Below are 27,796 nucleotides of genomic sequence, written 5' to 3'. Positions count from 1 at the left end.
GGAGGATTCCAAGTTACTGGACGTAGTCAGGGCCTTGAAAATTTATGTTTCCAGGATGGCTGGAGTCAGGAAAACTGACTCGCTATTTATCCTGTATGCACCCAACAAACTGGGTGCTCCTGCTTCTAAGCAGACTATTGCTCGCTGGATTTGTGGCACAATTCAGCTGGCGCATTCTGCGGCTGGACTGCCGCATCCTAAATCAGTAAAAGCCCATTCTACAAGGAAGGTGGGCTCATCTTGGGCGGCTGCCCGAGGGGTCTCGGCTTTACAACTTTGCCGAGCTGCTACTTGGTCAGGGGCAAACACGTTTGCAAAATTCTACAAATTTGATACCCTGGCTGAGGAGGACCTTGAGTTCTCTCATTCGGTGCTGCAGAGTCATCCGCACTCTCCCGCCCGTTTGGGAGCTTTGGTATAATCCCCATGGTCCTTACGGAGTTCCCAGCATCCACTAGGACGTCAGAGAAAATAAGAATTTACTCACCGGTAGTAATTCTATTTCTCGTAGTCCGTAGTGGATGCTGGGCGCCCGTCCCAAGTGCGGATTGTCTGCAATACTTGTACATAGTTGTTGTTCACAAAAGGGTTATTGTTATGAGCCATCTGTTGAGAGGCTCAGTTAAATTTCATACTGTTAACTGGATATGGTATCACGAGTTATACGGTGTGATTGGTGTGGCTGGTATGAGTCTTACCCGGGATTCAAAATCCTTCCTTATTGTGTCAGCTCTTCCGGGCACAGTATCCTAACTGAGGCTTGGAGGAGGGTCATAGTGGGAGGAGCCAGTGCACACCAGGTAGTCTAAAAGCTTTCTTTTAGTTGTGCCCAGACTCCTGCGGAGCCGCTATTCCCCATGGTCCTTACGGAGTTCCCAGCATCCACTACGGACTACGAGAAATAGAATTACCGGTGAGTAAATTCTTATTATATACTGAGTCTGTGACTGTATATGTGTAAAACCCCCGCCATTTTTAGTCAGAAACAGGACAGAAGCCCGCCGCTGAGGGGGCGGGGCCTTCTTCCTCAGCACACCAGCGCCATTTTCTCTTCACAGCTCCGCTGGAAGGAAGCTCCCCAGGCTCTCCCCTGCAGTATCCTGGTACACAAAGGGTGAAAAGAGAGGGGGGCACATAAATTTGTATATACAGCAGCTACTGGGAAACACTGAGTTGTAGTGTAATCCCTGGGTTATATAGCGCTGGGGTGTGTGCTGGCATACTCTCTCTCTGTCTCTCCAAAGGGCCTTGTGGGGGAACTGTCCTCAAATAGAGCATCCCCTGTGTGTGTGGTGTGTCGGTACGCGTGTGTCGACATGTCTGAGGTAAAAGGCTCCTCTAAGGAGGTGATAGAGCGGATATGTGTGTGAGAGGGTGTCTCCGTCGACCACGCTGACACCTGTTTGGATATGTGTAAGTGCTAAGGTGAATTTATTGCACAAAAGGTTAGGGAACAGACCGGAAATCTACCCATGTCTGTCCCTATGTCACAGAGACTTTCAGAGTCTCTCAATGCTCACTATCCAAAATAACAAACACTGGTATCGACACGGAGTTTAACTCCACTGTCGACTGCGATAATGCAAAGTTACAGCCAAGATGGCTAGAAGGTATTCAATATATGATTATTGAAATAAAAGATGATTTGCATATCACTGATGACTCATCTGTCCCTGACACGAGAGTACACATGTTTAAGGGGAAGAATGCTGAGGTAAATTTCCCTCCTCTCATGAGGAAAAAGAGCGGGAATCTCCAGACAAGAGACGGCAGCTTCCCACAAGAGAATTCTCAGGCTGTATCCTTTCCCCACTAGGGCCAGGATATGTTGAGAATCTTCCCCTAGGGTGTCCTGTTTGCACAGACGGTAGCACTTGCTATTCTCAGGGATCCTGCAGATAGCGTGCACATTCTAGTATACTACCCAGACCGGCGATTGTGTCGGCATGGGTTTATAGCGCTGTGGCAGCGTGGACAGGTACCTTATCAGCAGAGATTGAGACCCTAATATAGATATAAATATATTAAAGATGCTGTCTTAAGTGATAGCTACATAGTTATAAAGCATGCCCAAAGAGACATGAGTATACTGGGTCCTAGAGTTAAAGCTATGTCGATCTCTGCTTGATGTGTCCTGTAGAATATGCATTGGACAGATGATGCCGACTTAAGAGGCATATGGAAGGCTGAGGATTGTGTGGAGAAGGGTTCTCGGGCCTGGTCTCCACAGCTATAGCTGGTAATTCTGCTAGTTTGCCTTATATTCCTGCACAGCCTAAGAAAGCACGACATTATTAAATGCAGCCTTTCGAATAAAGAAACAAGAAAGTCTGAGGTGCGTCCTTTCTTGTCAGAGCCGGGAACAACACAGCTAGTTCCTAGGAACAGAAGTCCTCCCCGGCCCCTACAAAAATCCACCAATGTCGCTGGGGCTCCACAGGCGGAGCTAGGCCCGGTGGGGACACGCCTTCGTAAGTTCAGCCACAAGTGGGTTCACTCCCTGTTAGATCCCTGGGCAATAGATATTGTGTCTCAGGGATACAAGCTGGACTGTGAGAAGATGCCCCCTCACCGACGGCCCTGCGGGCTTCCCCCCCAAGAGAGGGAGCCAGTGTTAACTGCAATTCACAAATTGTATCTTTAACAGGTGGTGGTCAAGGGGCCCCTCCTTCAACAAGAGGGTGTTATTATTCGACCATGTTGTAATCCCGAAACCAGACGGTTCGGTCAGACCCATATTAAATTCAAAATCCCTGAACATATACCTGAGAAGGTTCAAGTTCAAGATGGAATCGCTAAGAGCGGTCAGTGCAAGCCTAAAAAGGGGGAGACTTTATCGTGAATCGGGACATAAGGGATGCAATCCTTCATGTCCCCATTTATCCACCTCATTAGGCGTACCTCAGAATTGCGGTACGGGATTGTCATTACCAATTTCAGATGTTGCCGTTTGGTCTTTCCACGGCCCAGAGAATATTCACCAAGGTAATGGCGGATATGATTGTGCTCCTGCGGAAGCAAGGTGTCACTATTATCACGTACTTGGACGATCTCCTGATAAAAGCGAGATCAAGAGAGCAGTTGATGAACAGCGTATCACTTTCTCTGGAAGTGTGACGACACGGCTGGATTCTATATATTCCAAAGTCGCAGTTGGTTCCTACAGCTCATCTGCCTCTCCTAGGCACGAGCCTAGACACAGACCAGAAAAGGGTTTATCTCCTGATAGAGAGAGCTCAGGAGCTCATGACACTGGTCAGGAATCTATTAAAACCAAAACAGGTGTCAGTGCATCACTGCACTCGAGTCCTGGGAAGGATGGTGGCATCATACGAGGCCATCCCCTTAGGCAGGTTCCATGCGAGGACCTTCCAATGGGACTTACTGGACAAGTGGTCCGGATCACCTCTTCAGATGCAGCGGTTAATCACCCTATCCCCCAGGGCCAGGGTGTCTCTCCTGTGGTGGCTGCAGAGTGCTCACCTTCTCGAGGGCCGCAGATTCGGCATTCAGGACTGGATCCTGGTGACCACGGATGCAAGCCTCCGAGGGTGGGGGGCAGTTACACAGGGAAGAAATTTCCAAGGTCTGTGGTCAAGTCAACTGACTTGCCTTCACATCAATATCCTAGAACTAAGGGCCATATACAACGCCCTAAGTCAAGCGGAGATCCTGCTTCGCGACCAACCGGTTCTGATCCAGTCAGACCGCAGGGGTTCATGTTAACCGCCAAGGCGGCACAAGGAGCAGGGTGGCGAGGGTAGAAGCCACCAGAATTCTTCGCTGGGCGGAGAATCAAGTAAGCGCACTGTCAGCAGTGTTCATTCCGGGAGTGGACAACTGGGAAGCAGACTTCCTCAGCAGGCACGACCTCCACCCGGGAAAGTGGGGACTTCATTAGGAAGTCTTCACGCAGTTTGCAAATTGATGGGAACTGCCTCAGGTGGACTAGATGGCGTCCCACCTTAATAAAAAGCTAAAAAAGGTTTTACGCCGGGTCAAGGGACCCTCAGGTGATAGCTGTGGTCGCACTAGTAACACCGTGGGTGTTCCAGTCGGTCTATGTATTCCCTCCTCTTCCTCTCATACCCAAGGGCTGAGAATTGTAATAAAAGGAGGAGTGAGAACAATATTCTTTGCTCCGCATTGGCCAAGAAGGACTCGGTACCCGGAGCTGCAAGAAATGCTCTCAGAGGACCCATGGCTTCTGCCTCTCAGACAGGACATGTTGCAACAGGGGCCCTGTCTGTTCCAAGACTTACCGCGGCTGCATTTGACGGCATGGCGGTTGAACGCCGGATCCTAGCGGAAAAGGGCATTCCTGATGCAGTTATTCCTACGCTGATAAAGGCTAGGAAAGACGTGACAGCGAGACTTTTTCACTGTATATGGCGAAAATAGGTTGCTTGGTGTGAGGCCGGGAAGGCCCTACAGAGGAATTCCAGCGGGGTCGATTCCTGCACTTCCTACAGTCAGGAGTGACTATGGGCCTAAAATTAGGATCCATAAAGGTCAAGATTTCGGCCCTATCCATTTTCCCTCAAAAAGAACTGGCTTCACTGCCTGAAGTTCAGACGTTGTTCCGGGGGTGCTGCATATTCATCCTCCTTTTGTGCCACCGGTGGCACCTTGGGATCTTAACGTTGTGTTGGATTTCCTGAAATCCCACTGGTTTGAGCCACTTAAGACCATGGAGCTAAAATATCTCACGTGGAAAGTGGTCATGCTATTGGCCTTAGCTTCGGCTAGGCGTGTGTCAGAATTGGCGGTTTTGTCATGTAAAAGCCCTTATCTGATCTTTCATATGGACAGGGCAGAATTGAGGACTCGTCCCCAATTTCTCCCTAGGGTGGTATCATCGTTTCATTTGAACCAGCCTATTGTGGTGCCTGCGGCTACTAGGGACTTGGAGGATTCCAAGTTGCTGGACGTAGTCCAGGTTTTTGAAAATTTATGTTTCCAGAACGGCTGGAGTCAGAAAGTCTGACTCGCTGTTTATTCTGTATGCAGCCAACAAGGTTGGCGCTCCTGCTTCGAAGCAGACTATTGCTCGCTGGATCTATAGCACGATTCAGCTGGTTCACTCTGCGGCTGGATTGCCGCATCCAAAATCGGTAAAAGCCCATTCCACAAGGAAGGTGGGATCTTCTTGGGCGGCTGCCCGAGGGATCTCGGCTTTACAGCTTTGCCGAGCTGCTACTTGGTTGGGGTCAAACACGTTTGCTAAGTTCTACAAGTTTGATACCCTGGCTGAGGAGGACCTTGAGTTTGCTCATTCGGTGCTGCAGAGTCTTCCGCACTCTCCCGCCCGTTTGGGAGCTTTGGTATAATCCCCATGGTCCTTACGGAGTTCCCAGCATCCACTAGGACGTCAGAGAAAATAAGAATTTACTCACCGGTAATTCTATTTCTCGTAGTCCGTAGTGGATGCTGGGCGCCCGTCCCAAGTGCGGACTCTCTGCAATACATGTATATAGTTATTGCTTAACTAAAGGGTTATTGTTATGAGCCATCCGTTAAATGAGGCTCAGTTATTGTTCATATTGTTAATTGGGTATGGTTATCACAAGTTGTACAGTGTGATTGGTGTGGCTGGTATGAGTCTTACCCTGGATTCCAAATCCTTTCCTTGTTGTGTCAGCTCTTCCGGGCACAGTTTCCCTAACTGAGGTCTGGAGGAGGGGCATAGAGGGAGGAGCCAGTGCACACCAGATAGTACCTAATCTTTCTTTTAGAGTGCCCAGTCTCCTGCGGAGCCCGTCTATTCCCCATGGTCCTTACGGAGTTCCCAGCATCCACTACGGACTACGAGAAATAGAATTACCGGTGAGTAAATTCTTATTTTTCATGCCATAACTTGCCTGGACTCCGGAGATAGTATAACGACCACCACTCTACAGCAAATTTGTAACAATATGCTCCAGGGGGGCAGTCAGATTACCGACGCCGGAATACCGACACCGGCATCCCGAATGGGTAGACATCCTGGCATCGGAATCCCGACTACTGGGTTAATGAAATCTGTTATATAAAGGATAAATCTCTATGGCATGCAAACTGTGCCATACATGGCGGGATATAGCAAAGATGTATGTGGACACATCTGTATATATATATTTTTTTTTTAAAGTTTAAGTTTTCAGAGAAAGATACAAAACAAAGTAACACAATCAAAGTACACACATAGTCCATATATATATAAAAGGGAAAAATATGAAAATATATAAAGAAGCCACACATGGTAACAAGAACAAAAATTACACCTACCTACTAAATGGGGTAAAATTAGGGGATTCTGTACTGGAAAAGGACTTAGGTGTCCTCATAGATAGCAAGCTAAGCAGTAGTACCCAAAGTAGGACTGCAGCAAAGAAGGCTAATAAGATATTAGCATGCATAAAACGGGGTATTGTTGCTAGGGACGAGAGTATTATACTCCCGTTATATAAATCACTAGTGAGGCCACACCTTGAATACTGTGTACAATTCTGGGCACCGTACTACAAAAAGGATATCCTGGAGCTAGAAAAGGTACAGAGGAGGGCGACCAAACTAATTAAGGGCATGGAGACGATGGAATACAAGGAAAGGCTTGAAAGACTAGGCATGTTTACATTGGAAAAGCGGAGACTAAGAGGGGATATGATCAACATCTACAAATATGTAAGGGGACAATACACAGAGCTTGCGCGGGACCTGTTTTTGGTTAGATCAACACAGAGGACTCGTGGACACTCGCTCAGGTTAGAGGAGAGGAGATTCCGCACAATACGTCGTAAAGGCTTTTTCACGATAAGGACAATACGTGTTTGGAATTCCCTGCCCGAGGGAGTTGTAATGGCGGAATCTGTCAACACCTTTAAGAATGGGTTAGATAAATTCCTAATGGATAAGGATATCCAGGGGTATGGTGCATAGTCATGCATTATAGTTACTATAAATAGGGATAAAATGCAACGGCTGACAGCAGCATCAGTCAGAAATTTTAGTCAAATCATCATGCATAGGAGACCACAAATAGGTTGAACTCGATGGACAATTGTCTTTTTTCAACCTCAGATACTATGTTACTATATAGGTCTACAGTTAAGAGTAAAGTGTAGGAGGAATTTCAGGTATATGGAGTATCAGTAAAGTTGCCAAAAGTCCAGAGGCAAAATTCTCGTACAGATATATGAAAAATATGATGACTTCAGCAACAGAACATGATTGTGTGATGTTATTAGTCCTGTATCGACCATCTGTGTAGCTCTCCTAATGCATAATTGACTATATAATACTTAGAAATACATTTTGGTTATATAATAACATACAGTAAAAAGCAAAGAATAGAGAGGAGGAGGAGGAGGGGGGAGTAAGGATGTCCATGAGCCCTTTTGTCTCTTGTCACAATAACATACTTTTTTTTGTTTTGTTATCTAGAACACAGCATACTATAGATTCCAGCAGAGTCTTACAGAGTATATCCATGTAAATTTCTTCGTAGAAGTTTACGTACTATCAATTAGATCCCATTGGCAGGAACGATTAATCTAGGAAAAGAATCGTAAATTTTAGATTGTACGATTAAATGTTTAGTGTTGATATAAGGGCTCCATTTTCTGAGGAACTGGGCAGCTGCACCATATGAATTCATTAAAACATCATATTTATCATAGGACAGAGTTCTTATTAACAATACATCTACTTCCTCTAAGGTTGGTTTATGTCTGACTATCCAGAAGTTGAGAATCACCTTCTTCACTACTGTCACGAGGATCGTCAGAAAAGGAATCAACGGTTTATGTTGCAGAGCAATATTCCAAACATCAAAATTCGCAAATAATAATGCAACAGGGTGCAAAACAACGTGTAGTGAAAAAGTTGCATTTATATAATTCACTATTTTATACCAAAATCGCTTGACATAACCACATGACCAAAGATTGTGATATATAGTATCCACATTTTGGACATTGCCCCGATTCCTCATGGACAAAGTGACTTTGTTGACTTTGGGATATATATGCCCTATAAACGGTTTTAATGTGTACCTCTTGGAGGGTGGAAGACTGCACAATTTTCTCTAAAGTCCTAGTGGATGCTGGGAACTCCGTAAGGACCATGGGGAATAGCGGCTCCGCAGGAGACAGGGCACATCTAAAGAAAGCTTTAGGATCACCTGGTGTGCACTGGCTCCTCCCCCTATGACCCTCCTCCAAGCCTCAGTTAGATTTTCTGTGCCCGACGAGAAGGGTGCACACTAGGGGCTCTCCTGAGCTCTTTGTGAAAGTTTTAGTTTAGGTTTATTATTTTCAGTGAGACCTGCTGGCAACAGGCTCACTGCATCGAGGGACTAAGGGGAGAAGAAGCGAACTCACCTGCGTGCAGAGTGGATTGGGCTTCTTAGGCTACTGGACATTAGCTCCAGAGGGACGATCACAGGTTCAGCCTGGATGGGTCACCGGAGCCGCGCCGCCGGCCCCCTTACAGAGCCAGAAGAGCGAAGAGGTCCGGAAAAATCGGCGGCAGAAGACTTTCCTGTCTTCAGATAAAGGTAGGCGCACAGCACCGCAGCTGTGCGCCATTGCTCTCGGCACACTTCACACTCCGGTCACTGAGGGTGCAGGGCGCTGGGGGGGCAGCGCCCTGAGACGCAATAAATCGATAGAAAACCTTTTATGGCTAAAATAAATGCATCACATATAACTCCTGGGCTATATGGATGCATTTAACCCCTGCCAAAACATACAAGAAAACGGATGATAAGGACGCCGAGAAAGGGGCGGAGCCTATCTCCTCAGCACACTGGCGCCATTTTCCCTCACAGCTCAGTTGGAGGGAAGCTCCCTGGCTCTCCCCTGCAGTCACTACACTACAGAAAGGGGTTAAAAAAGAGAGGGGGGCACAAATTAGGCGCAGTATAAACAATACAGCAGCTATAAAGGGAAAAACACTTATATAAGGTTATCCCTGTATATATATAGCGCTCTGGTGTGTGCTGGCAAACTCTCCCTCTGTCTCCCCAAAGGGCTAGTGGGGTCCTGTCCTCTATCAGAGCATTCCCTGTGTGTGTGCTGTGTGTCGGTACGTTTGTGTCGACATGTATGAGGAGAAAAATGATGAGGAGACGGAGTAGAGTGTCTGTAATAGTGTTGTCACCCCCTGGGGGGTCGACACCTGAGTGGATGTACTGTTGAAATTGCATGACAGTGTCAGCTTTGTATAAAAGACAGTGGTTGACATGAGACAGCCGGCTACTCAGCTTGTGCATGTCCAGACGTCTCATACAGGGTCTCTAAAGCGCCCGTTACCTCAGATACAGACGCCGACACGGATACTGACTCCTGTGTCGACGGTGAAGAGACAACCGTGATTTCCAATAGGGCCACACATTGCATGATTGAGGCAATGGAAAAAGTTTACACTCTTCTGATAATATAAATACCACCAAAAAAAGGGGTATTATGTTTGGTGAGGAAAAACTTCCTGTAGTTTTCCTGAATCTGAGAAATAAAATGAGGTGTGTGATGATGCGTGGGTTTCCCCCCGATAACAATTGATAATTTCTAAAAAGTTATTGGCAGTATACCTTTTCCCGCCAGAGGTTAGGGTGCGTTGGGAAACACCCCCTAGGGGGGATAAGGCGCTCACACGCTTGTAAGAACAAGGGCTCTACCCTCTCTGGAGATGGCCGCCCTTAGGGATCCTGCTGATAAAAAACAGGAGGGTATCCTAAAATGTATTTACACACATACTGGTGTTATACTGCGACCAGCAATCGCCTCAGCCTGGATGTGCAGTGCTGGGTTGGCGTGGTCGGATTCCCTGACTGGAAATTTGATATCCTAGATAAGGACAGTATATTATTGCCTATAGAGCAATTAAAAGATGCATTTCTATATATGCATGATGCACAGCGGAATATTTGCCGACTGGCATCAAGTATAAGTGCGTTGTCCAATTATACCAGTAAAGTGGTCAGGTGATGCGGATTCCAAACGGCATTTGGAAGTATTGCCTTAACAAAAAAGGGGATGTACCCCAGGTCGCCTCTCAAAATAAGACGCCGTATTATCAGGCGCAGTCCTGGTTGGCAAGCGGACAAAAGGGTTCCTCTTTTCTGCTCGTGACAGAGGGAGAGGAAAATGGCTGCAGAGATCAGCCAGTTCCAAGGAACAGAAACTCTTTTCCGCCTCTGCCAAGCCCTCAGTATGACGCTAGGGCTTTACAAGTTCAGGCACGGTGGGGTCCCGTTCTCAATGAATTTCAGTGCGCAGTGGGCTCACTCGCAAGTAGACCCCTGGATCCTTCAGGTAATATTTCAGGGGTACAAATTGGAATTCGAGACGTATCCCCCTCGCCGTTTCCAAAGGGAGTTATCCGAGCTAGTCAGGAACCTCCTAAAACCGAACCAAGTCTCAGTGCATCAATGCACAAGGCTTCTGGGTAAAAATGGTGGCTTCCTACGAAGCAATCCCATTCGGCAGATTCCACGCAAGACTTTCCAGTGGAACCTACTGGACAAATGGTCCGGGTCGCATCTTCAGATGCTTCAGCGGATAACCCTGTCACCGGGGACAAGGGTATCCCTCCTGTGGTGGTTGCAGAGTGCTCATCTTCTAGAGCAGTGGTTCTCAAACTCGGTCCTCAGGACCCCACACAGTGCATGTTTTGCAGGTAACCCAGCCGGTGCACAGGTGTATTCATTATTCACTGACACATTTTAAAAGGTCCACAGGTGGAGCAAATTACTTCATTTGTGATTCTGTGAAGAGACCTGCAAAACATGCACTGTGTGGGGTCCTGAGGACCGAGTTTGAGAACCTGTGTTCTAGAGGGCCGCAGATTCGGCATTCGGGACTGGGTCCTGGTGGCCACGGATGTCAGCCTGCGAGGCTGGGGAGCAGTCACACAGGGAAGGAATTTCCAGGGCTTATGGTCAAGCCTGGAGACATCTCTTCATATAAACATTCTGGAACTAAGGGCCATTTACAATGCCCTAAGTCAAGCGAAACCCCTGCTTCAGGGTCAGGCGGTATTGATCCAATCGGACAACATCACGTCAGTCGCCCACGTAAACAGACAGGGCGGCACGGGAAGCAGGGGGGCAATGGCAGAAGCTGCAAGGATTCTTCGCTGGGCGGAAGATCATGTGATAGCACTGTCAGCAGTGTTCATTCCGGGAGAGGACAACTGGGAAGCAGACTTCCTCAGCAGACACGATCTACACCCGGGAGAGTGGGGACTTCATCCAGAAGTCTTCCACATGATTGTGAACCGTTGGGAAAAACCAAAGGTGGATATGATGGCGTCCCGCCTCAACAAAAAACGACAGGTATTGCGCCAGGTCAAGAGACCCTCAGGCAATAGCTGTGGACGCTCTGGTAACACCGTGGGTGTTCCAGTCAGTGTATGTGTTCCCTCCTCTGCCTCTCATACCAAAAGTACTGAGAATTATACGGCAAAGGGGAGTAAGAACGATACTCGTGGCTCCGGATTGGCCAAGAAGAACTTGGTATCCGGAACTTCAAGAGATGCTCACAGACGAACCGTGGCCTCTACCTCTAAGAAAGGACCTGCTCCAGCAGGGGCCTCGTTTGTTCCAAGACTTACCGCGGCTGCGTTTGACGGCTTGGTGGTTGAACGCCGGATCCTGAAGGAAAAAGGCATTCCAGATGAAGTCATCCCTACCCTGGTCAAGGCCAGGAAGGACGTAACCGCAAAACATTATCACCGCATTTGGCGAAAATATGTTGCGTGGTGGGAGGCCAAGAAGGCCCCTACAGAGGAATTTCAACTGGGTCGTTTCCTCCATTTCCTGCAAACAGGACTGTCTATGGGCCTAAAATTAGGGTCCATTAAGGTTCAATTTTCGGCCCTGTCGATTTTCTTCCAAAAGGAACTGGCTTCAGTGCCTGAAGTTCAGACATTTGTAAAAGGGGTACTGCATATACAGCCTCCTTTTGTGCCTCCAGTGGCACCTTGGGATCTCAATGTTGTGTTGAGTTTCCTAAAGTCACATTGGTTTGAACCACTCACCACTGTGGACTTAAAATATCTCACATGGAAGGTGACGATGCTGTTAGCCCTGGCTTCAGCCAGGCGTGTGTCAGAATTGGCGGCTTTATCATATAAAAGTCCTTATTTAATATTTAATTCTGACAGGGCAGAATTGAGGACTTGTCCTCAATTTCTACCTAAGGTGGTTTCTGCATTTCACATGAAGCAACCTATTGTGGTACCTGCGGCTACTAAGGTCTTGGAGGATTCCAAGTTGCTTGACGTGGTCAGGGCCCTGTAAATATATGTTTCCAGGACGGCTGGAGTCAGAAAATCTGACTCGCTGTTTATCCTGTATGCACCCAACAAACTGGGTGCTCCTGCTTCTAAGCAGACGATTGCTCGTTGGATTTGTAGTACAATTCAGCTTGCACATTCTGTGGCAGGCCTGCCACAGCCAAAAATCTTAAAATGCCCACTCCACAAGGAAGGTGGGCTCATCTTGGGCAGCTGCCCGAGGGGTCTCGGCTTTACAACTTTGCCGAGCAGTTACTTGGTCAGGAGCAAATACGTTTGTAAAATTCTACAAATTTGATACCCTGGCTGAGGAGGACCTGGAGTTCTCTCATTCGGTGCTGCAGAGTCATCCGCACTCTCCCGCCCGTTTGGGAGCTTTGGTATAATCCCCATGGTCCTTACGGAGTTCCCAGCATCCACTAGGACGTCAGAGAAAATAAGAATTTACTTACCGATAATTCTATTTCTCGTAGTCCGTAGTGGATGCTGGGCGCCCATCCCAAGTGCGGATTGTCTGCAATACTGGTACATAATTATTGTTACCAAAAAATTCGGGTTATTGTTGTAGTGAGCCATCTTTTATAGAGGCTTCTCTATTATCATGCTGTTAACTGGGTTCAGATCACAAGTTGTACAGTGTGATTGGTGTGGCTGGTATGAGTCTTACCCGGGATTCAAGATCCTTCCTTATTGTGTACGCTCGTCCGGGCACAGTATCCTAACTGAGGCTTGGAGGAGGGTCATAGGGGGAGGAGCCAGTGCACACCAGGTGATCCTAAAGCTTTCTTTAGATGTGCCCTGTCTCCTGCGGAGCCGCTATTCCCCATGGTCCTTACGGAGTTCCCAGCATCCACTACGGACTACGAGAAATAGAATTATCGGTAAGTAAATTCTTATTTTAAGTGTGTACTCATAATATTTGAACAGTGTATCATCATGAGTCAATAAAGATATGTCTTTATTCCAAGCTTCTGATTTCCATAACTGAACAGTAAAGGGTTTCAAGAGCAATAAATATACATCTTTTTGTTTATAATGACCTCGAGTAAATTTCAATATTATGGGCAGAAGAGGATCTGGAGAAGTGGGTGAAGAGTCTATGGGAGGTAGAGAGTTCATATAGTGGAACAGTTGCATCAAGGAAAAATAGCATGAATCCTGTAAACCATACTGGTCTTGTAATTCCTTAAAGGAAAATAATTTACCTCCCAGGTTAAATACTTGTGCAATGACTTTAATGCCTTTCAATCTAAGTCTTTGAAAAACAGAGTTCTCTATCCCTTCGCGTGAACGTTGGGTTTCCCTAGATCGGGAGCCATTTTGACCTACGGGGGTTTCTGTTTAATTTCCCATTAATATGCCACCATGCCTCATAATTCTCTAAAGAGAATATTGTTGTAAATGTGTTTGTGGTTATTTGATTTTGGCGAGTGTAGTAGGGCGCCCGGCAATTAAGGGGAGATAACAGCACATTCTACCAGAAAGACTGAGTATGTATTACATTCCTTTAACCAATCAAGGGCATATCTGAGCAGCAGTGCCCGAGAATAAAAGGTAAGATTAGGGAGACCCACCCCACTATCTTTGTTCGGTAATTGCATTTTAGCTTGAGAAATTTTGCTTTTTTTTTTACCTCCAAATGAAGCGCCTACAGAGCATCATGATACGCTTGGTATCTTTCACAGTCAACTAGATAGGTTACAGTTGCATGACATATGTCAATTTGGGTATTAACACAGTTGTAATGACCTCCAATCTGCCTAGTAGTGATAAAGGTAGATCTTACCAGTGATGTAATGGCTTCTCCAGTAAGGAAATAGCCGGAATGTAATTAAATCTATAGAGATTCTCAAGTTTATTAGGAATTTGAATCCCCAAGTATTTAATCTTAGAGTCCATAATTTTAATTGAGCACATATTACCCGTGGTAGGTAAGACGGGGGGAGTCCCTCTCAGAATGAGGAGTTCTGACTTGGAGATATTAATTGTGTAACCCGAAAAACCTACGAATTGCGTAATAATGGAGAGGGCAATTGGGATAGAGTATTCCGATTCAAAAGAAAAAGGAGCATATTATCGGCAAATAATGATACACGGAGATCGATGCTACATATAAGTATTCCTTGGTATAATGGTGACTGTCTAAGAGCAATGGCTAGGGGTTCAAGTGCAAGTGCAAATAAAAGGGGCGATAGGGGGCAGCCTTGTCTCGTCCCACGTAAGATCGGGAAGCAGGTAGACATCAGCCCATTGTAAATAATCCTAGAAGTAAGGAGGGTATATAAAGTTTTCAGAAAAAATATAAACTTGTCTAGGAAGGAGAATCTGCGTAAGGAATCATACAAGTGGTCCCAGTGCACCATGTCAAAAGCTTTGTCAGCATCGAGAGACAATATCGCAGTCGGTATATTAGACATGGTGCACTGGGACACACTCACAGCCACTAAGACTTGCCTAATATTGGTCACCGAGTTCTTACCCATAATAAAGCCCGTCTGATCCCGGTGTATCACCGATGGTAATACTGACCAGTATCTTCGTCAGTATTTTGTAGCCTATATTCAATATTGATATCGGGTGATAAGAACTGGGATCAGACAGGTCTCTACCCGGCTTCGGGAGAACACGTAGTGTGGTATTAAAATATAGTGGAAGTTTACCAGATAACAATATATTATTGTAAATAGATACCAGGACAGGTACCAGTTATGGAGCTAATAATTTATAGAATTCAGAGGTGTATCCGTCTGGACCCGGTGCCTTCCCACATTTCAATGCGGATATCGTATTCCCAACTTCTTGGGGAGTAATATCTGCGACTAGGGAATGACAGTATGCATCTGACAGCTGTGGAAGGGGCAAACCCTCCCAGAAGTCAGGGGCAAACCCTCCCAGAAGTCAGGTGCAGTTTGTGTGTGATCGGGAGGAGGAGGGGAGAAGTACAATGATTTATAAAAGTCATGCAACACTGATGCAATATGCAGGTTTGTTGAAGCCAGGGAACCATCAGGCCTCTTCAGAGGGTGAATAGTAGATGGGGCACGTTGTCCCTCCAATAAATTGGATAACATTCTGCTAGATTTGTTCCCAAGTTTGTGGAATTTAAATTGACCTTTGAATGTGTAAGAGGATTCTAATGTACGAAACAAGTCTTCAAAAGAGAGTTTTGCTGTATTGTAAGCTTTCCTATTAGGAGGGGAGGGGTTACTCTTATACATCTGAAAAGCTACAGTAAGTGTGTTTTGGGCTCGCAGGTGGTCCTGTGTGAGTTTCTTTTTATAAGACACAGAGTGGGATATAATTTCTCCCCACAAAGTGGCCTTTTTCAGCTTGACAGAAAAGCGCTGGGTCAGACCTAAGTGTGTCTGATTTGTCCCGTGCAAAATTATCCCAAGCTGAGCTCACAGCCTGTCTCAACGTTTTAGAGGTAGCTAGTAACTGTGGACATCTCCAAGAAATGAAATCCCGTTGTTCCCGGCCAATAGATATATCAGCCCAAATAACTGCATGATCTGATAGTGATATAGATTCCATTTCAGTTTTACTAACTTTAGGGAGCAAGGAGCTGGAGAGTAACATATAATCTATTCTGGATAGTGTGCCTGTTTCGGCAGACAGTCAGGAGAAATCCTTTTCCAAAGGGTGTTTCACCCTCCACATATCGAGCAATAGCAGTTGTTTGGCAAATTTAGGAAGTTTACCACCTGATGTCCTAGGAATTGTTTACCTAGAATTGGGATATAAATAACGTTAAAGTCACCACACAAGAGTATAGGCATATCTAAAAAGGGGGTGAGTAATGACACAATGGTTTGAAAAAAGGGCTTCGAATAAACAGTGGGGGCATATACATTTAAGCATACAAAATGATTACATGGCAGAATACATAACGACCCTGAGGGTCAACCTTAATATCAGTGACCTCTACCGCTAAGTGGGATGACGCCAATATAATGACCCCTCTGGCCTTTGAAGTATGAGAGGCCGAGGCTATCACCTTCCACTTAAGAATATAAAGCTTAAGGACTTCAGCAGGCATAAGGTGACACTCTTCAAGAAAGACGATATCAAGTTGATGTTTATGTAGATACATTAGTATGCGTTTACGTTTATGGGGGGAGTTTATACCCCCCACATTCCAGCTACCAAGTTTGAGAGACATAGATCAACCATATATGAACGACCTGAAACCTAGCAAGTGACAAGTAAGGCCCAATTACCGGGAACATAGTCAAGATTTGAGGCTCTACGACAGTGATGGCGAACCTTGACACTCCAGCTGTTGTTGAACTACATATCCCAGCATGCCCTGCTACAGTTTTGTTATTTGGCCATGCTAAAACTGATGCAGGGCATGCTGGGATGTGTAGTTCAACAACAGCTGGAGTGTCAAGGTTAGCCATCACTACTCTACGACAAGAGACATTGGAGGGAGGCGGGAGGGGGAAGAACATGTATAAGGAGACAGTATAAAATACCAGTACCAACAAAGAGACAAACAAACACTCAGAATCAAACCAAACAAAGGTAAATAGGAACGTACATCACTAGCCAGTAATGACTTCCATCGAATATAGGCAAAGGTAAAAGACTTTCCAACAAACAATATAAGCAGAGTGTTGCTTCTAAACAAACGCACTCGCGGAGTAGCAAACAGCCTCTCTCCCCTGCGTGAGGGGAGAGAGGCTGCGAAACAGTAGTGAATCACAACAAAATTCACAGATATTATCAGAACATGGAAATAATTCAGGAGGTAAAAAAACAGCTACGGGTTTGTGTATCGAAATAGAACCGTAACCCCTCAATAGGGGAAACAGTGTAAATTACCCCTTGCTATAAGGCACAGAGTAACAAAATATCAGAGCATATGGCATGAGGAATATCAATCACAATCTGATTTGCCAGGAGCGCAGTCCTGAGCAGTGGATTCCTCCAAGAGAAATGCTTCGGCATCAGATACTGTAAGGAAATATTTGAATGCCGATCCGTTGTAAAGGCGTAGCCTTGCAGTATATAACAAAGCAAACTTGCGATTGTCCTGTATTAAACGGGAACACAAGGGCGTAAAGTCCTTTCTCATTTTAGTGAGCTCGGCCAAGTAATCTTGAAATAATAGCAGTTTATGGCCGTCCCAGGTAACATTTCTATTTCTGCGGGAAGCCGACCAGATCAATTCCTTATGCAAATAATTCAGGGTTTTGAAAAATCACTGCCCGGGGTCTAGCTCCCTCTTGTGGCCTTATCGGGCCAATCCTGTGGGCACGTTAAATAACAATGTTTTCACATCTATCTTGGATATGGAGAAGCTCAGGGAGTTTAAACTTAATAAAATCAAACAGTTCTTGCCCTTTCACAGATTCAGGCAGCCCTATAATCCTAAGGGGCCCTACTCATTTGACGATGCGCCGCCGAGGTGCCCGACGGCCGAAACGGCCGACGAGCGACTCGGCGGCGGGGGGCAGTGACGGGGGGAGTGAAGTTTCTTCACTCCCCCCGTCACGCAGCTGCATTGAAGTGCAGGCAAATATGGACGAGATCGTCCATATTGGCCTGCATGCACAGCCGACGGGAGACCAGCGATGAACGAGCGCGGGGCCGCGCATCGTTCATCGCTGGAGTCTCCACACTGAGAGATATGAACGAGTTCTCGTTCATTTATGAACGAGATCGTTCATATCTTTAAGAAAATCGGCCAGTGTGTAGGGCCTATAAGATTATTATGCATGGATCTATTTTCGAGATCTTGGACCTTATAATGCAATTGATAAAGATCCGTAGTGTGACTTTGAACAGATTTTTTTCATCTTAGCCATGTCATCAAAAGCTTCCCCCATTCTTTGTTCTGTATGTAATACCCGCTGGATGAGAAAGGATAATTGCTTATTAATGTCGGCCGTCTGCGCTTTAAGCAGAGGACCAATAGCCGTTCTTATGGCACATACCATATCCCCATATGTAACAGGGGCATCTGAGGGTGGTAAAGCTGCGTCTGGAGGTGCTGGGGAGTTTGGCAGAGAATCCCCTTCTGACTGGGTTCCTACCTCAGTCCCTGAGTGGTACTCTCGCAGCGGCTGGGGAGCCAAGTTGGTGGTGAGGGCACCGGAAACCGGTGTCCGGAGCCATTTTGGCCTTCGTGTGGTGCTGCTCCTTCTCCTTTTGTGCTCGCTGTTTACCGCTGTGAGGAGGAATCTGTCCATACAGCAGACAGTGTCTGCAGCAAGATCAGGGGTGTTGCAGCACAAAGTGGAGGCTGAAACAGCGGAGAAATAGCTGATGGGAGTGCGGTTAGCAGCGGAGCTCACTGCTTCAGCTACCGCTCATGAGGAAGCCGGAACCAGAAGTCCTGTTTTATATTTAATAGAAATCAGACTTTGCATTATATTTTTGATTCAATTGAATATTTTAAATAAATAAACAAATGAAAATGGCATGGACAAAAATAATGGGACCCTTAACTTCATATTTTGTTGAACAATTTTTACAGACAATTACTGCAATAAAGCAATTTCTGAAGCTCTCAATGAGACTTCTGTACTTGTCAACAGGTAGTTTGGCTCACTCTTCCTTGCCAAACTGCTCCCGCTGTCTCAGGATTGATGGGTGTCTTCTCCAGACTACATATTTCAGCTTTTTCCATAAATGTTCGATAGGAGTCTAATGTTCTGTTCTTATCTATCATTGGGTGCTTTTAGCAGTGTGTTTTGGGTCATTGTCCTGTTGGAGGACCATTGACCTGCGACTGAGACAGAGCTTTCTTACGCTGGGCAGTATGTTTTACTCCAGAATGCCTTGATGGTCTTGATATATCATTATGCTTTGCACATATTCAAGGCATCCCCGTATTCAAAGCAGCCCCAAAACATAACCAAGTCTCCTCCATGTTTCCCAGTGGGTATGGTGCCTGTGGACATAGAACTAATGTGACTCATAGAGCTAGAGTTTTGACTCCTCTATCCATAGGATATTGTCCCAGAAGCATTGTATCAATGTGCATTTTAGCAAGTTCCAAGTCGTTTTATTTTTTTAAATGTAGTCTTCCTGGTTCGTCTTCCATGGCTCCCACAGTCTCTTTAAAAGCATCGGCTGCAGTGGCGTAAGTTCGCCCCAGTCGCCCGGAGGCATGATAAATGTTGGTGCCCCCCCTACATATCGCCGGCATAACGACAGCGTGGTGAGCGCAAATGAGCCCCTTGCGGGCTCGCTACGCGCGCCACGCTATTTATTCTCCCTCCAGGGGGGGTCGTGGACCCCCACGAGGGAGAAAAACTGTCGGTATGCCGGCTGTCGGGAATCCGGCGACGGTATACTGTGCGCCGGGATCCCGACAGTTGGCAACCTGAAGACCACCTATAATGCCCCTGTACAGTGCCACATACATATAAAAATGTCTAAAAATGGGTGCCTCCACACTGCCAGAAACATATGTCCCCACAGTGCCAGATACATATATGCCTCACAGTGCCAGATACACATGACCCCCAGTGCCATTTATACTTGTCCCCCCAGTGCCAGATATGCCCCCAATGCCAGTGTCCCCACAGTGCCAGCTATGCCCCTAGTGCCAGATATATATGTCCCCAAAGTGCCAGCTATGCCCCCAATGCAGTGTCCCCACAGTGCCAGATATACATGTCCCCACATAGTGCCAGCTCTGCACCCAGTGTCAGATATACGTGTCCCCCCAGTGCCAGCTATGCTCCTGTGCCAGATATGCCTCCGGTGCCAGCTATGCCCCTAGTACCAGATATATATGTCCCCAAAGTGCCAGTTATGCCCCCAATGCAGTGTCCCCACAGTGCCATATATGCCCCCCAGTGCCAGATATACATGTCCCCACACAGTGCCAGCTCTGCCCCAGTGCCAGATATATATGTCCCCACAGTGCAAGCTATGCCCCTAATGCCAGTGTCCCCACAGTGCCAGATATGCCCCAGTGCCAGATATACATGTCCCCACACAGTGCCAGCTTTGCCCCCAGTGCCAGATATACGTGTCCCCCCAGTGCCAGCTATGCCCCTGTGCCAGATATATATGTCCCCAAAGTGCCAGCCATGCCCCCAGTGCCAGATATGCCCCCAGTGCCAGATATATATGTACCCAGAGTGCCAGCTATGCCCCCAATGTCAGTGTTCCCAGTGTCAGATATGCCCCCCTGTGCCAGATATATATGTCCCCACAGTGCAAGCTATGCCCCTATTGCCAGTGTCCCCACCGTGCCAGATATGACCCCAGTGCCAGATATATATGTCCCCACAGTGCCAGCTATGCCCCCAATGCCAGTGTCCCCACAGTGCCAGATATGATCCCCAGTGCCAGGTATACAGGTCCCCACAGTGCCAGCTATGCCCCCAATGCCAGTGTCCCCACAGTGCCAGATATGACCCCCAGTGCCAGGTATACAGGTCCCCACAGTGCCAGCTATGCCCCCAATGCCAGTGTCCCCACAGTGCCAGATATGACCCCCAGTGCCAGGTATACAGGTCCCCACAGTGCCAGCTATGCCCCCAATGCCAGTGTCCCCACAGTGCCAGATATGACCCCCAGTGCCAGGTATACAGGTCCCCACAGTGCCAGCTATGCCCCCAATGCCAGTGTCCCCACAGTGCCAGATATGACCCCAGTGCCAGGTATACAGGTCCCCACAGTGCCAGCAATGCCCCCAGTGCCACATATAGATGACCCTCCCCCCCATCCCTTGTGCTGCTCACCGCGCTGCTGCTGCTGTCTGTGAGGGGAGGAGAGTGCAGCGTGCGCCTCTCCTGCCCCTTACTCTCCGGCGGCTGTGTCCCTCTTCAATTATGCACCGGTCCATGAGCCAATCAAAGCTCGTGGACCGGCAGCCTTAGCTGCCGGTCCGCGAGCTCTGATTGGCTCACGGACCGGCGCTGAATTGAAGCGCGCCGCCGCCGGAGAGTGAGGGGCAGGGGAGGCGCACGCTTCGATCCCCTCCCCTCACAGACAGCAGCAGCAGCGCGGTGAGCGGCACTAGGGACAGTGGAGGAGATGCGCCCCCTTGAGGCCAGGAGCCCGGCGGCAGCCGACTCCACTGCCTCCCAGAGTTCCGCCCCTGATCGGCTGGTGCAATCAGATACTGACATATCTTGACTTTGAAGTTCAGCTTGTATCTATTTTGAAGTTTTCCTTAACCATTCTTGCTATTCTTCTGTTTAATCTGGAATCGATTTCCCTCTTGTGGCCACACCCAGAGGGCTTTGCTACAGTCCCATGGGCTTTAAACTTCTCAATAATATTTGCAAGTGTAGTCACATGAACATCAAGCTACTTGGACATGTTCTTATAGCCTTCAACTTTTAACTTGCTTGTCTATAATTTTCTTTTTGATCTCAGATGACAACTCTTTCCTTTTTCTTACTCTGGTCCATGTTCAGTGTTCTGCATATGATGATACCAAACGCCAGAGTGGCTACATTTATTTATTTATTTATTTATTTATTTATTTATTATAACTGTTTCTTATATTGTACAGCATATTCCATTGCTCTTTACAATTGGAAACAACAATGAAAAAACAACAACTGGGTAATAACAAACAGTCATAGAGGTAGGAATGCCCTGCTTGCAAGCTATAGGCTGAATGACTGATTAGAAGATAGAAGATGTGTGATGTTAATTCAAGAAAGCAATTAATTTAAAATGTCACATTTAATTCAGATGTTTATTCTGTTTTTAAAGGGGTATAAACCAATCTGTCTAGTCAATTTTAGAATACCCTTTTAGAATAAGTAATACTTTTATCTTTTTTCATATTGTCTTTGCTTTTTTCTATAAAATGGCAAAGGCAGGCATGCATACATACATACATACATACATGAAACAATAGCTTTTTATATTCATCACTTTTCAGGAGGGCCGAAGCATTGCTATATAGATATACAGTGGGGCAAAAAAGTATTTGGACAACCACCGATTGTGCGAGTTGACCCACTTAAAAAGATGAGAGAGGTCTGTAATTTCCATCATAGGTACACTTCAACTGTGAAAGACAGAATCTGAAAAACCCCCACAGGAAATCACATTGTATGATTTTTAAACAATTTATTTATATATTCTTGCGGAAAATAAATATTTGCACAATCAAAAAGTTTAACTCAATACATTGTAATATAACCTCGGTTGGCAATTACAGAGGTCAAACGTTTCCTGTAGTTCTTGACCAGGTTTGCACACACTGTATCAGGTATTTTGGCTCACTCTTCCATGCAGATCTTCTCTAGATATGTCATGTTTTGGGGCTGTCGCCGGGCAACACGGACTTTCAACTCCCTCCACAGATTTTCTATTGGGTTGAGGTCTGGAGACTGGCCAGGCCACTCCAGGACCTTGAAATGCTTCTTACGGAGCCACTCCTTAGTTGCCTGGGCGGTGTTTGGGGTCATTGTCATGCTGGAAGACCCAGCCACGTTCCATCTTCAATGCTCTTACTGAGGGAAGGAGGTTTTTGCCCAAAATCTCACGATACAAGGCCCCATTTATCCTCAATACAGATCGGTCATCCTGTTCCCTTTGCAGAAAAGCAGCCCCAAAGCATGATGTTTTCACCCCCATGCTTCACACTGGGTATGGTGTTCTTGGGATGCCATTCATCATTCTTCTCCCTCCAAACACGGCGAGTGGAGTTTATACCAAAAAGTTAGATTTTGCTCTCAACTGACCACATTACATTCTCCCAATCCTCCTCTGGATCATCCAGATGGTCACTGGCAAACTTTAGACGGGCCTGGACATGTGCTGGCTTAAGCAGGGGGACCTTTCCGGCACTGCAGGATTTCAATCCATGACGACGTAGTGTGTTACTAATGGTAACTTTTGTGATTGTGGTCCCAGCTCTCTTGAGGTCATTGACCAGGTCCCCCTGTGTAGTTCTGGGCTGATTCCTCACCGTTCTGAAGATCATTGATACCCCACGAGGTGAGATCTTGCATGGAGCCCCAGGTCGAGGGAGATTGTCAGTGATCTTGTATTTCTTCCATTTTGTAATAATTGCGCCAAAAGTTGATCTCACCAAGCTGCTTGCCTATTGTCGAGTAGCTTATTCCAGCCTTGTGCAGCTCTACAATTTTGTCCCTGGTGTCCTTAGATAGTTCTCTGGTCTTGGCCATGGTGGAGAGGTAGCAGTCTGACTGTTTAAGGGTATGGACAGGTGTCTTTTATACAGATAACCTGTTCAAACAGGTGCCATTAATACAGGTAACGAGTGGAGAATAGTAGAGCTTCTTAAAGAAGTAACAGGTCTGTGAGAGACAGAAATCTTGCTGCTTGGTAGGTATCCAAATATTTATTTTCCACAAGAATATACCAGTAAATTGTTTAAAAATCATACAATGTGATTTCCTGGGTTTTTTTTTCCTTCAGATTCTGTCTCTCACAGTTGAAGTGTACCTATGATGGAAATTTCAGACCTCTCTCATATTTTTAAGTGGGTCAACTTGCACTATTGGTGGCTGTCCAAATACTTTTTTGCACCACTGTATATAGATAGATATAAATAGATATACTGTAAATGGGTTTGGATCGGGTGATTGTCGGTTGGGATCCTGGCGGGTTAGCATACCGACGGCGGAATCCTGGCCGCCAGAATGCTGACAGAGGGGTGAGTGCAACGTAGCCCTTTGCGTGCTCGGTGACTCACTGCACCCGCCACAGGTTCTATTCCCGCTCTATGGGTGTTGTGGACACCCACAAGTGGGAATAGTCCTGGGTCCCCTGCCGACATTCTGGTGGCCGAGAGCCCGGCGTCTGTATGCTGACCGCCTTGATCATAACTACATTCCATATAAATAGATAGATATAGATATAAATAAATAGAAAGATATACATAGATAGGTAAATACACACACACACACACACACTTTCCTATCGTACCGGCACTCCCTCTGCACTGGTATAGTTGCTCCGGTGCCCTCTGTTGCAGGAGTAGCCACGACTTTGAGTGCCGCTGTATTTCTTCAAAGTCATGTGTGTGTGTGTATGTATGTATATATGTATGTATGTGTGTATATAGATATAGAGAGAGAGAGATATGCTGGGGAGACATTAAAATGAAAGTCGTTAGATAAACATTATAATAGTGATGAGCGGATTCGGTTTTACTCGGTTTTACTCGGTTCTCAAAACGGCATCTTATTGGCTCACGGATGTCACGTGTTTTGGATAGCCAATAAGATGCCGTTTTGAGAACCGGGTAAAACCGAGTAAAACCGAACCTCGCTCATCACTACATTATAATAGCTGTTTTCTTTGTGTAACAACCCATTTAAAGATGTATTTTTTAATGCATTTTCAATTGTTTTCTATTTGAAGAGCTTGGATGAAGTTAGCAAGAGTGACCTTGGCCGTAAGATCCGAGAAGGTGTAGAAGAAGCTACAAAAACAGCTAAACACTCAGCTGAGTCTGTAAGCAAAGGAGGGGAGAAGCTTGGCAAAACAGCTGCTTTCAAAGTCATCTCTCAGGTAATCTTACACACAGTATGTTAACTCATTCATGTAGGCATATATTCTCCATAGCATATCATTCCTGGACATATATTTATATTCTGTGGGATTTTATGAATGTGTTGGGAAACTTTTTTTGTCTGGAAGTCCAAAAAACAAAAACATGCAGTATGTTTGGAGGATGGAAAACCAGTGTAGAATTTAGGAAAGTGTATTATGGAATCTCTGCTCTAGCACACTTCTGTTATGATGCATCAAAGTTATAAATACTGAAAGAGTACACATTTTGGGAGATAAATGGAAGCTTAGATGTGTTAGTCATTCTTTTAATTCTTTTGACCACTTTGGTAGCATTTAAGCAGAGGAAAGTGTATTCAGTGGTCTCAAACAGAGACCCAATAATTATCAGATATGTGGATAAATTTGATCAGAAGATGGTTTCTGTGTCATCTGTGTGTGGCCAGCACAAAGCACTATTATTCTAGCAGTGAAGCGCAGGAGAATGCCAGAACTCATTCAATGTGTGTGACCAAATTGGCCTCTTTATCACCGACTTGCAGCATTGAAACTGTATAGCCAGTGCTGCTACTAAGAATCTATATATAAATAAAATTGACAGCATACCTAAACCCTATAAATTAAGCCTGTTCAAAAGTTAGCCTGGAATGATTATCATTATAATGTTTAAAACATTATATAATGCTAATTACTATTAACCAATGTACAATGAGTGCAAAGGGCAGGTCCCACTACTGTATTAACACTTATCACAACGTTCTGGGGGAATGGTATGACAAATGGATCAATGAACTGCCAAATTTGCCACTGCTATGGTCCATGTATTTTTCATCCCATCCGCAAGCGTACCAGATGAGGCAGCCATGTTGGGCGCACTATAAAGGCTACACTGTGGGAGTTGAGACATAGAAGGGCCCAATACATATATTGGAAAACTGACACTTGTGTAGTAGTAGTATGATATACACTGTACTGAAAGATCCATGTGAAATACATCCTACCTGCGGAGGAACCATCTGAGGCACCCATCTGGGGTGCACTACGTAGGTTGCCACTGGCAGGATGTGCAGTCAGTATAGGTACACCTTACAGGAGTAGCACACAATGGGGTGGAAGTACGCTGTTAGTGGGAGGAAAAAAAAAAGCATATGGTAAGTACACCTTTGCACGTAACAAACGGAAGGGGGAATATTGGTAAAAAGTTTGATAAGATTATAAATGTCCTGGTCTAATGGGAGCAGTATGGATGGGAATGAGAATGTGGGGAACACACTAATGTTCGATGGAAATGTCCCTGCTGAGCCTGGTTATGATGCTCTCCCCACACACCTTGAGGGGTAGGCCCAGGGCAGTCCTAATGTTTTCAGCCAGAGAGGTGGTCGGCCTGGTCCTGGTTTTCTCATGGCAGAGGTGACGAGAGGCCATAGTGATCCTGAGCTGTGGTGTTTCATTTTAGAATCTCATACCTCCCAGCATGACCCCCTCCAGGAGGGACAAAGTGCTCTGCTTCTGGACCAGCAATCATAAATTAAGAGGAAAGCAATCATAAATTAAGAGGAAACTCCAGGAGCAGAGTATTTTGTCCCTCCTGGAGATGGTCATGTTGGGAGGTATGGAATCTAGAGTATTCCAAAGTACAAATCCAGTTTAAACTCCGGTTCTAACTGCATCCTTGAAATTACATTCTTAAAATGTTTAATAAATGCAGGTCAAGACCCTAACTGCAGGCATTGTCAATACTGTTCTTAAATACTATGCACTCTGTCTGCTGGCTAAAGGGTAGGAGTGTTCATCAGTATGTCCAGCAATCTAATTAGCAGAGGGGGTGTTGCTTTGCACACAGGATCACAGTTGCAGACCAACTTTATTGGGGTGTGAAAACTGTAGCCACAGAGAGAGATGGAAAACTCAGATATAGGAACGTGAAGATGGTTTTTACTGTTGTATGTTGATAGCAGTCCTTTTGGAGGAAGCATAGAACTTAGATTGTTGTCACTCTGTTTTTCTCCTGTTAATCTCCAGTTGGTTTCCTATATTCATATTAAGGGTTCATCACACATTACACTAACACTCTTCACAGCCGGACACATACTGATAGGTAGACTATGCAGACCTGTGTAGAGGCCTAATTGAGACCCCCACCCTCAGGAAACTCCACCCAAAGCAAAAGGTTCACAACAAAGTGTGAACATTGACATACCTCCCAAAATTACCCTCTCCAGGAGGGACAAAATGCTCTGCGCCTGGACTTTCCTCTTAATTTATGATTGCCGGCATCTGTTTTGAACAGGTTAATGGATAAGAGAGGTGTTTGACCACAGGAGATGGCAATCATTTATTAAGAGGGAAGTCCAGGAGCTGAGCATTCTTTCCCTCCTGGATAAGGCTATGTTGGGAGGTATGCATTGAGAGTCCAGTACAGCCCCACTACAGGTTGAGTATCCCTTATCCAAAATGCTTGGGACCAGAGGTATTTTGGATATCGGATTTTTCCGTATTTTGGAATAATTGCATACCATAATGAGATATCATGGTGATGGGACCTAAATCTAAGCACAGAATACATTTATGTTTCATATACACCTTATACACACAGCCTGAAGTCAATTTTAGCCAATATTTTTTATAACTTTGTGCATTAAACAAAGTGTGTCTACATTCACACAATTCATTTATGTTTCATATACACCTTATATACACAGCCTGTAGGTCATTTAATACAATATTTTTAATAACTTTGTGTCTTAAACAAAGTTTGTGTACATTGAGCCATCAAAAAACAAAGGTTTCACTATTTCACTCTCACTCAAAAAAGTCCGTATTTTGGAATATTCCGTATTTCGGAAATATTTGGATATGGGATACTCAACCTGTACTACAAAATGATTTCCTGCCTTACTATAAGCTGAAAGCTACTAATATAAATTATAGTCCAGTTTACCTAGAAGTATTGCAGATGCAGGTATGGTAGGAGTAGATCTTCAGTTTATCTAGAAGTATTGGTACCTGCTGAATAAAAAGAAATACTGGGGGGCGTGGCTTGGCT

At 45.7% G+C, this 27,796-nt stretch overlaps 1 protein-coding gene across 4 annotated transcripts in view; it reads left to right on the top strand.

Annotated features, from left to right (window-relative positions):
* The window catches only part of TIMM44 (translocase of inner mitochondrial membrane 44), a 211,355-nt gene that overhangs the window by 68,720 nt on the left and 114,839 nt on the right, over window positions 1-27,796 (top strand). For all 4 annotated transcript variants that reach the window (XM_063915150.1, XM_063915159.1, XM_063915168.1 and 1 more), the window contains one exon: window positions 24,601-24,750. In XM_063915150.1, coding sequence (XP_063771220.1) covers window positions 24,601-24,750 — 150 coding nt within the window. The remainder of the gene's footprint in view (window positions 1-24,600; window positions 24,751-27,796) is intronic.

The sequence above is a fragment of the Pseudophryne corroboree genome, chromosome 1 (genome assembly GCF_028390025.1).
Source record: "Pseudophryne corroboree isolate aPseCor3 chromosome 1, aPseCor3.hap2, whole genome shotgun sequence".
NCBI lineage: Eukaryota > Metazoa > Chordata > Amphibia > Anura > Myobatrachidae > Pseudophryne > Pseudophryne corroboree.
Note: the sequence above shows the minus strand (reverse complement) of the source record. Positions and strands in the feature narration are given on the sequence as shown.